The 11,235-nt window shown below is 33.9% G+C and overlaps 1 protein-coding gene across 1 annotated transcript; it reads right to left on the bottom strand.

Moving 5' to 3' along the window:
* Positions 1 to 3,685: 3,685 nt before the first annotated feature.
* Positions 3,686 to 8,820, bottom strand: LOC122257914 (short/branched chain specific acyl-CoA dehydrogenase, mitochondrial). The gene is made up of 9 exons (XM_043023480.2): positions 8,664 to 8,820; positions 7,620 to 7,782; positions 7,264 to 7,364; positions 6,846 to 7,052; positions 6,451 to 6,621; positions 5,990 to 6,115; positions 5,306 to 5,488; positions 5,022 to 5,157; positions 3,686 to 4,752 (listed from the first exon to the last, which is right to left on the bottom strand). The coding sequence occupies exons 1-9, from the start codon at positions 8,697 to 8,699 to the stop codon at positions 4,574 to 4,576; spliced, it is 1,302 nt and encodes a 433-aa protein (XP_042879414.2). The 5' UTR covers positions 8,700 to 8,820; the 3' UTR covers positions 3,686 to 4,573.
* Between the last annotated feature and the right edge of the window lie 2,415 nt (positions 8,821 to 11,235).

Below are 11,235 nucleotides of genomic sequence, written 5' to 3'. Positions count from 1 at the left end.
ATCTTCATTTTTAACACTTAGTAAGCATTGAATATGGCATTGTGAATACAACAATTAACAAGTATATAACAACTAACAAAAACAAATAACTAAATTTCTAGTACATAAGGATTGCATTTGATGACTACATTATACTTTGTTTTCAAAGTTGAAACATCTCCTGTTTGCAGCTAACACAGTTTTATACACCGAGAACACTCTCTCAACCAAAGACTATTAAGTAAGACGGGTAAGTCCAAGACAAAAACTGTAATAATACTAACTGGGACCTCTGAGTAGTCCATGACGTCATAACGTAGTCCGACTAAGAGATGTCGCTACAATCAACCGTCGATGACGTCATATGTTTACATTCTCACAAAAAACGTGACAGCACAGCAGACGAACTTCAGAGCGCGCATATCATAATGGTTGGGAAGTCATATCCATGTGTTGTATGCAAAAGGCGATAAGATACACATACTTCACATCATTTTCGTAGATTTCCAAAAGACAAAGAAAGGTATTTTACTTAGTTATGTTGTAAAGTGTGGACAACTGAGATATTGTATTGAATTAACTTAACGAAATTTTAACCGCTGAAGCTACAGTTCCCGTGTGGCACATTTCAGGTGTCTGTTATGGCTAAATATATTGCATATCCCAAGCCTCCACGAAAAAAGCCACATTCAGCTGAATAGAAGCTTCCGCGTGTGCAGTCACCATTTCTCTGCCTCTCAATATTGCAACACCTCATCAGCTAAACTATTAAGCACTGCTTGCCCTGACCAAAATTTAGAAGGTAAGACAAATAAAAAAAATATATTTATTTTAATGTATCGGTAGGATTAACTTGTGAATTATATTTTAATGCATTTTTAGATATGAGAAATGTAGTTTATGTGATTTTTAAGTACAATGTTATAAACATAAAGAGTTGCAATTTTATAATGTATTTGGCCTCAGGAATTGGTTCATTGGGAGAGGCTGGCCAGTCTGCAATTGCTAATGAGGACAAATTAGATGGTATAGTAATTTTATTGCTTTTATGTGACATTATAAATAAAATGATGATATAATTTGCACTATAATAGTAACTGATAAATGTTATTGATTTTGCATAATACATCCACAGGTGTTTAATATTAATTAGTCTCAAGTATTTGTATCTGTTCATTTGCTACCAAATCCCCAAGTTCTGGTTAAAATTTAGAAGAGGGATCTGAGAGGCTCTGCCCCAACATGTTTCTAGTCCTTAACACACATATTGGTGCCAAATACTAATTACATATTTTATTTGTTTCATTCATGCCTGCATAATATAATGCATACCATTGTGTGCAATTTTTCCTTTTGATCATGATACAAAACTGTCCATGTCTTTTTTCAAAATAAATATTGGCATAGAAATGTACAGGATTGAAAGTAAAATATTACATAAAGATATAAACTTTAAGTTCACAGTCATATAGTATATGTTGTTGGTTGGTGGTAGGTTTATTGGTTTCAACCTGAATCTCTGCGGAAAAAAATCTTGTTTGTAGGGATTGAGTAAATAGCTGTTTCTACTCTTTTTTTTTTATTATTATTATTATTAGCTGAATTTCGGGAATTTGAGTTACTCTTAATAATTACTGTTAATTATACTGTGACAAAAATGTTCAGAACTTTAGTAATTATTATTTTGCTAATAGTATTGATTATATATGATTTGAATAATAAGTAACTACAAAACATTTTTTGTTTCTGTTTTTGTGTGAGCTAGGTTTTTCTTTGTGTGTGTTTGTGCTTGCTATTACAAAATTAGCATGTCATTTTATGCTTTTTGTTTGTAGTTTCAGGTTTATGTTTACATGAAATGTAGCATAATGTTTGTTTCTCGTTTTCATTTATATACCTTGGCTACTGTGTTTGCATCTTTTGTGCTGAATTATTATTATTTTGTTGTCTGATTATTTTCTCTCTAATGTTATGTTTCATTGGACTGCATGCTCCTATTTCATTATTTATTGTTTTCTTATTGTTTTCGTTGTTGTTGTTGCATGTGCATGATTAAAGATTATTTTTGTTCAAGTATAATTGTTACTGTTTTTGCATGCGTTTTTTATGCCCCGTGCATGTCACTCATATTTGTTAATAATATGTATAATCTTTTCATTATAATAAAGAAAATCCATACCTTTGAATTTTACTATCCAAATTGATACAAAGGTATTATTATAATAGTTTTGGAGATTCAGTGTCTCATTTAGGAAGATAAAACACTGGTAATATTAAATGAATATAATCTCTCTCTCTCTCCCTCTATCTATCTATCTACCCCCCCCCCCTCCTCTCTCCCTCTCTCTCTCAATATGATTTAGAAGATCTAATCACTGTTATTAACACACCAAGAATATTGATTTTATGGTTTGGAAAAATTCCCTAAATTAATATTGCATATAAAAGTTCACATATATTGATAAAAGAATACCCATCATAAACCTGATGTTTATATCCATAAAACGTACGAAGAATACATAATTTTAACACGAACACATGATATCATTGCTGCTGTAATGGCAACATTTACCATTGGACTACGGGAAGTGCTGACAGAAGAGCTCATGACGTCATAACTGCTCTAATGACGTCACGTATACCACTGGACTACGCCAATAGATGGCGTTATTCTGGTGGCATCTGGCAACAATATACGAACGCCGATTTCTATTAATTCCATGCGGTCTTACCTATCTTTCGTATACTATCTTTGCTCTCAACATCGCATGATACGACTGGTGCATACAAGAATGCTGTCAAATTAGGAGGAGACAGTTGCTTCACGTATTCGTCTTTCTCAACGTTATTCCCTTTATCAGACAATAATTGATTTATGATTTTCAGACTAGAGTATCCTTTGTTCTTAGTTAATACACTGTTAAATTTATCCGCAAATGTTTTCTCATATAATGCATTTAAGTTTACCTTGACAACCATTTGCAGTGCATTAGAAAGTGATAATCCTCTCTTCTCTAGTTTTCCAATTACAGTTGATATTATGGTAAAGTTGTTCTTCACTGAGCTTCTTAGTCCACATCGGATCATAGCGGAGGCGTCTGAGCTTGAGGGCCATAAAATAAACCCTTCACCATTCACAGTGATATGTCATACTAAGAAAGCATATGCCCAATCAACAGGGTATATTCTCCGTAATTAAAATAAAAGCATGTTGCATATATGCAATATGCATTTAAAAATAAATGCATGCAGCATACATGCTTCATGCATTTCATGCTGTGTCACAAGCCTAGACTAATCATTTCTAATAATTAATTCATCATTATTATTATTGTTCTTCTTGCCATCGTAATCATACTTTCTAAAGACAACCTTTGGGAATTTGGGAGTAGGTGTTGCTCATCGGGGAGGGGGGGTAAAAGGCGAGCTGAGCAAGGCTATTCAGTTGTGTGGCATTTTACTAGTTCTTCAAAATAGGGGGTTGTGTCTGTATGTGTGTGTGTGTGTGGTGGGGGGGGGGGTGAAATGGGGGTGAATGTGCCCCTTTGGTCTATATCTCTTGGTCTATACCAAGGGACAGCCCAAGATTAACTAATATGGTCTGTAATTAATATAATGTAGTCTCTGTCATGAAAGAAAAGGCATTCACATATGAAGATTGCACAGTTACTCAGCCCAGCCAGGGAAAACCAAAAGAAACAGGAGAAGCACAAAGATCTTTACTTTCTGAACACAACTGCATATATACAATAGAATATCAATAGATGAATTTTTGCATGTAATTAAATTGGCCTTTCCCACAGGGAATAAGAGTAGAAAGCAAAAGTGCATGTCTTCCACTTGAAAAAGATTAAATTCAATTTTGGTACATGAAATTACCTGGATTGAATGAAATTTGCGTGACTTACTAAGGACCCACATGCAAATACTACTCATAGAACAATCAATTTATTTAAATGAGAATATTATTACAGATCTTTCTTCACTCAAAAACAAAAAGATGAAAATAACTACAAAAATAATTGACTATATTTCTAGAAACTAACAGGTACTATACACATTACTAATAGTTTGGGTTGTCTGAATATATTTACATCTAATTAACAATAACAACCTGCAAACATCTGCAAAATATCAAGAGGCATATACCAAGTAGAAAATTAATTTTAAACATATTCATGCCAACCCAATCTTAATTTGTTATTTACTATCACAACATAAACAACCCTATGTCAAGATATCCCCATAATGTATTAGAGACTGATGCATTAAAAATTATGTTCAGTTTGATAAGTTGCAGATCAAAACTGATCAATTAACATTATAACAACATATTAAAGTTGATTTTTTTAAAAACTGAAATTGATTTAAGGTGATAAAAACTGTTCAAATTATCAAAAGCATATACACAAGAAAGAGGACATCTTGCAGATATCCTTTTTCCAGATACAATACAAGAATGAGAGGTAATTTACCTGGGACCTTCTAGTTTACTTTATTACATTTAAGATTTTCTGTTATAAGAAATATGTCTTACACAAATCTAAACATCAGCTAAATATATACAAAACATTATATTATAAATCATTACAAATTATGCTGCATAATCTTGAGCAACAAGTTTTGCAATGGTATTTAATTGGATGTGGGATGTGCCCTCATAAATTGTGCCAATTTTGCAGTCTCGATAAAACTTCTCAACTGGGTAATCTTTTGTAAAGCCAACACCACCCATGAGCTCGACACACTTGGATGTAACACGAGTGGCAACCTCTGTATGGAGAATACTAATTAGAGATTTCATACAAGAAAAAGAAAGATGCATAAAAGTATAATGACAACATAAATAATCATATAAAAGAGAAAGGGAGATGAAAGGTCATGTAACAACCTAAATTTGTTTTCCATATAACACTTTTCTTTATGTAGACTTCATTCTCATCGATGATATGTAATGTTGTATCATGATACACTTGGTCAGTCTTTGCCAATATCAAATCTTCATGAAACTCTGTAATTAGTAAGAAACAACAAAAATATACCTGAACTGTAGAGTTTTGCCATTGCTGCTTGTTTAATGAAAGGCTGTTGGGCTTCCCTCAATCGAGCTGCATTGTAAACAAGTAGCCTTGCACATTCAATTTCTGTAGCAAGGTAAGCTACTGCATGCTGCATTGCCTGTTAAAACAATCATAGTGCTTCAGTTTTCCTACTTACAATAATATGTATCTTTAAATATATATATAATACATATTCAATATAGATGCTTTCACCTGCAATCTCAATATTTGTAGTTGTGGAATATTAAATATTAAATGAAATATACCTGAAAATCAAAGAGAGCTTTTCCAAATTGCTTACGCTGAAGCAGGTAAGGAATGGTAGCATCAAGGCATCCCTGAGATAGACCAACCATTTGGGCGCCGATACCTATACGTCCTTCGTTTAACATGCCAATGGCATATTTATAACCATGTCCAAATTCTCCAAGAATGTTCTCTTCAGGTACCTGGTCAGAATAAAAGTATTGAAATCACTATATCAACTACATAAAAAATGTATACACAGACTCTGAGATCAGTTATACTCTCAAGTACCCTGTAATATTTAATGACTATTGAATAAGAGGTTTAATCCCATTGTCTTTTACTCTTTCAATCTATGTTTGTTTCAGTATGTCTCTGATAAATTTCTTTTGCACTCAAATTTCTGTTATACTTAAAAACAATAAATATGTTAAACTAAGACCAAATTAATTACATTCCATGCCTGAGATCTAAGAAGGCCTTTGAATGTTATATTAACCCATTCATGCCGGAGGCATTCCAGCCTTGCATGTTACAATGCTGGGGCTCTCGATCTCATAGGCCTAAATCAATTAAATAAATGACACCGTATGACGGCACCCAGCGAACGGGCCTTGAATGCGCGGTACCCATGGTGTACCACCCGTCCAGAGAGGGTTAATTAGCATTGCTTATTCTTTTTGAAAACTGAAGTAATTACTCACCACAACATTATCAAAATGTACAGCACATGTATGGGAGGCCCTGAGACCTAACTTGTCTTCTTTCTTGCCAATGGATAGGCCTGGGGTTCCAGCATCGATGACAAAACAGGTAATACCTTTATAGCCCTTTTAGAGAGAGAAAAAATCACACATGAGTTACAATTAACAACCTGGCTGAAGCTAGTGCAATCCAGATTACATAATACATTGCATTAGCAAAATAATAAAACTAAATAGTAAGAAGCATTTCCTGCACTGTATTTATTTCCTGTAAAGATAAATGATAACCCTTTAACTATTTTCAGCTGTAAGCAGTAATGTTCATAGGGAATTCTATTAATCTGCACGCAAAAATCATGAAAGTCACGAACATACAGTACATCATATATACTTCATGATATTATTGGGGAAATATCTTGATATATCTTATATAGGGATGAAAATAAGCTGCTATTACTTACAGCAGAAGGATTGGCATTAGCCATCACAAGGAAGACACCAGCCTGTGGAGCTGAAGATATCCACATTTTGGAACCATTAATGATGTAGTTGTTCCCCTCTTTCACAGCCACAGTCTTCAGTGCAAATGCATCAGATCCTGATTCTGCCTCAGAGAGACAGAAACTTCCTGTCTGTGAGGAGATGATTGCTGAGGTCTAACATACTCTTAATAATACCTTTATATATGTATGCGCGCACACACACACACACACACACACACAAAATGGTGCTGCAAATCTATATTTTCAAGGTATAGTCCTCCATGATGATAATAAAAACTATATTAAATGAGAGAAAGAGAGAGAGAGAGAGAGAGACAGAGATTGATTTATTACATACAACAGAATGATCATACCATATCTGTGGCCAGCTTAGGGAGATATTTTTGCTTTTGTTCTTCTGTACCAAACTTGCGGAATAAAGTGTTGAAAAGTGTGTTCTGGAGGTCACATAACAGGCTTATAGAAGGATCAACCTTGGCTAGCTCTTCAATTACTAAATTTGCCACAAAAAAAGTAGATCCACAGCCTCCATATTCAGGTTCTGTCTCAATTGCCATAAACTGTAAAAATAATCCAAATATTTTGAATATGCTATAAATCATGAAAAAATATCAAATTTGTAAAGGATCTATTGGAACATTAAGCAGGTAAACTGTATGTACTACATAGGGCAATCATAATTTATAAAGATACGCAACAATGCACTACATCATTACATTCTAAATCTGTTATTATTAGAAAATTTTACGACAAGATAAAATTCTCTCTTACCCCATTTTCATACATGCCTCTTACAACTGATGGATCATAACAACCTTCTTCATCCATCTTGCTGACTAAGGGGGCAACTTGTTCACGAGCAAATTTTGCCACTGGGGGGATAACAAATAAGGTTTGTTATGGGTACAACTAAACGATAGTTTATAAATGAATAAATAAAATAAATAATTGTTTTATAGCAAGTATATCAACGAGTATGAAATGAAGGATAATACTATTGTTCTGATATTCTGTACCTCAGAAATATATACATTACAAATCTTTATTTTACTATCCACTCATATCCTCATTTCCAGTATTATCCTTAAAGTATGGATAACATTTATTTCCATTTTCAAAAGGCCAACCTGTTTCCTTCATCATGGACTCCTCATCCGAGAGCACAGTGAGAGGGGAGGGGAGGAAGCCGAAAGTCTCATCCAGTTGAGTTGCATTTTTCTGATGCCAAGGACCTGAGCCTGAGGCCGAGTGGATCCAACGAGGTCTTAAGAAGCCTCGGCCAGATGTCACCTAACAAAAAATAATTTTGGTATTGTTGCATAATCTCTTCTTTCAAAAAAATAAAATCCTTTAGTTATGTAACAAACATTTAACTGCCACTGTCTCAATTTCATTTACATATGAAATAACACATTCACAAAAAAAAAACCTAAAAACTGTGGTGTTCTGAATCCAATGGAATTCTTATATATATATATATATATATATATATATAAAAAGATAACATTCATCTTGTATATTTGCATTGCTTGATAGGAATCTGTATGGATTTGATTCCAACTGCATGTGCTCACACATCAAACTTACACAACTAATCAGTTGATGCCTAGACAGGGAAGAGGCATAAATTGGGTTAGCCAAGTGGCTTAAAAATGATGGAAGCCCTCTTGACCCATTGACATTATTTGTGCATCAAAGTACTGTTATACAAAAACATTCGAGCAGTACGAGGGTTAATAACTGATGTTATTATCATCCTTCCTTTGCACAGAATAATTTATATAGTCGAGTTCAGTTCCTTGTTGTATTATTTTTTATTCTTTCTACAAGACCAATGTGAATGTTTACATGATATAGCTATAAGTGAACAAACTAAAATACCTAGCAAGAAATTATGAATCTAAATTTAAAGAAATTAAAGACCAGGGTCTAGTCTGATATTGTTTGCAACTGCAGTCGACTGGGCGAGTTTTGGCTCCATAAAAAAGACTTTTACGCCAGTCAATTCTGAACTTGCAGAAATTGTATAACTTACTCAACTGGTGCAGTCACATTTTGAACTTAAAAATCTATAACTTTTAAATCACAATGTACTTGCACTTGATTGAGTAACCATTTGCCATGAAAATTATACCATGTTAGCTTGAAGACCGTCTATAATGTCAACTTACGATAGTTTTACTGATACGTCCGAAGGTAGCTGCCATGTTTAACCTGACCAGTGGTACCAATCACAATAACAGCTGATCGGATGAATTTTCCATCTTTGGTTGATGAATTAATTAGATGTTACGAGCATAGATTTCTCAACTAGTCATTTGAATTGAATAAAAATTATTAGGTTTACTGGTCTCACTTTTCAAAACGACATGATTAATTTGTCATATGTAAATATAATAAAAACATTAACTTCTAACCTAATTTATGGTAATAACATTTAGATTTTTTTTATTTAGAAGAATATATGTTTACCACTGTGTATATCTACTTTTAGATAATAAAAAAAATGTTTCTAAGAAATCAGACAGGGATTGGTAAGCCTGGGCGAGGTTCCCAGGATGCACCGCGGCCTCAAACCTTCCTCTACAGTGGTGTTACGATTGATCATGTAGGTCCTCCGAAAGTTTCCATTTATCTTACTTTATCTTGGCTCTCATACCCCATCGACGTGAGTGAAAGTGGGAAAGTGTTCTAGATATGATAAAGTTTGTTAGAAATAAGTAATTCAATTGTCAGCTCGTCCAGTGATAATAATTTCGAGGGATGAAGTTTATTGAAAATGTGTCTTGGAAGCATAACATTTGTGCCGACTCGATGTAAACACGTGAAAATCTACAGTGTGTGAAGGGTCTGTTTGAGGTTATTCCTTAATTTGAGCGCATTCTTGTACACGTTTTGCAAGTATTAGAATATACAGAATGATAGGCGACTCATTTTTTAGATTTATTCTTTAAAATAAGCTGTGTATAAGAAGAAATGCCTATGGTATGGTGTTTGTGACGAACATGCTTATTTTCTTGCTTTTCTACCGGAAGAAGACACATTGAAGTAGTATAGTTGTATGTGGTAAAATATGCTTAACGATAGGAAATTCTCAGTGGGAGTATTATTTACAGGCTATATGTTTAAAATGAGTTTCTCGTTTGCCACTCTCATACATCGTGGAAGAAGTTAGCTAGTGATGTTCAAGGTAAATTTTACTGATTGACCTTTACTTGTATTTGAAATAGGATTCCTTAGCCTATTTATCTAGATTTACAAAATATTGTTGAGTAAACATTCAATCATAAGTTGTGTTAAGGGCACTGTGATTTGTCCCAAGCATTGTCTTGCTGCAACATTTTTACTCCCATATTGGGTTGTCTGCTCCAAACATATATTGACACTAGATTTTGATTCTACAATAGTGCTGTTTCTAATGCTTAAAGTATAGAGGGACTGAATTTGCCTATTGTCCAAATGATAGCTCATTGCTTTGTTATTAGTCTTAAATGAACCCCATTTTTCTGACCTTGCGATATATAATTGTTTGACATTTGCGATCTCGAGGGATCGGGGATCCTCACAAGAGTATTGGAAAAACGAGGGAAAGTGCAGATGTGGCAAAACTACCATGAATGAGGCCCAGCATTTTCATATGGTTACAATGTTTTGTTGTGATTTGTTTATTAATGGGAAGGAAATATTTAGTTTCCCAGGAATTGTGGTTTTCTTCAAGATGTTATATATATTATTTTTGTTAAGAACTAGTTACTCATTCAGAAATGAATACATGAAAATGTTTCAAATAATTGTTCATAACCTGTAACATCTGTATCTTTAGTAAGCCGATTGACTATCGAGTAGAATTAGTGGTTTTTATTTCCATAGATCTTATCAAGTAGTAAGAAACTATCATATGATCTTAACATTTGGATGGGAAATCATATCGGTTATCTCTTTTGTGATTGATAATGTACAATCATTTTGCAAAATAGGCCAACACCACAGGCAGTCTGTTACATACATATGCTTATATATCTGTACAATAATATATACTCCTTTTTATATTAGTATATATACATGTGAATATAGGGATGTGTGTTTCTTATTGATCATAATAATTTCAAATGGAAAGATGTATTTTCATATTGCTTTATAAACTTTATGTAGCTGTTTATTTACAAAAAATTATTTATTTAATGTCAAAGAGCAATGGCAGACACAGTACTGTATCTCATGAAATCTCTTGATGCAGGTGTAAAGTCTGCTCTGGGATGGGGATGAATCTTATCACTAAATGTGCAGTACCTTGCACTTATTCCTGGGGATAAGAAAGGAAGGCCAGTTTAGAATTTGTACGACCATTAGTCCACGATGTGTAACTGTAGCTTTCATTCTATTAGGAGCTTGCTACCTTCTATCCTGGTCCATGATGTAATATATTCAGAGCTTTATAAAAAGCTGAAGTAATTAATCAAAATTTAGTATAAATGGAGAGCCACAGAGTTGGAGAGAAAATATGGAAAGACTTTTGAAGCAGAACTTAAGGCAACTCCGTAGGGGAGTAGGTTCTTGCCTAGTGTCGCCTTTGTCAGTCTACCACTTGTTTGTGCACAACCTATACATCTCTGAGCACTACTGCAAAGGCCAATGCTCCCTGCATAGGAGTCTTAATGGGTCCAGGGTTCATCTTTTTTAGCCCAGTGCGACAAGCTTTTATTTTGGAGATTTTAATTTGGTATGTATATGTAGAGCTTGAAC

Source organism: Penaeus japonicus, unplaced genomic scaffold (genome assembly GCF_977035675.1).
Source record: "Penaeus japonicus unplaced genomic scaffold, GWHDUDI00000001_assembly GWHDUDI00000027, whole genome shotgun sequence".
NCBI classification, from domain to species: Eukaryota; Metazoa; Arthropoda; class Malacostraca; order Decapoda; family Penaeidae; genus Penaeus; species Penaeus japonicus.
The sequence above is the reverse complement of the archived record's forward strand: the minus strand, read 5'-3'. Positions and strand labels throughout refer to the sequence as shown.

Coding starts and splice junctions, on each gene's coding strand:
- LOC122257914 (XM_043023480.2), bottom strand. CDS start 8,699: ATGGCAGCTACCTTCGGACGTATCAGTAAAACTATC. Junction 7,053..7,263: donor GAGGCATGTATGAAAATGGG/GTAAGAGAGAAT, acceptor TTATTTTTACAG/TTTATGGCAATTGAGACAGA. Junction 6,622..6,845: donor CTAAGCTGGCCACAGATATG/GTATGATCATTC, acceptor ATCTCCTCACAG/ACAGGAAGTTTCTGTCTCTC.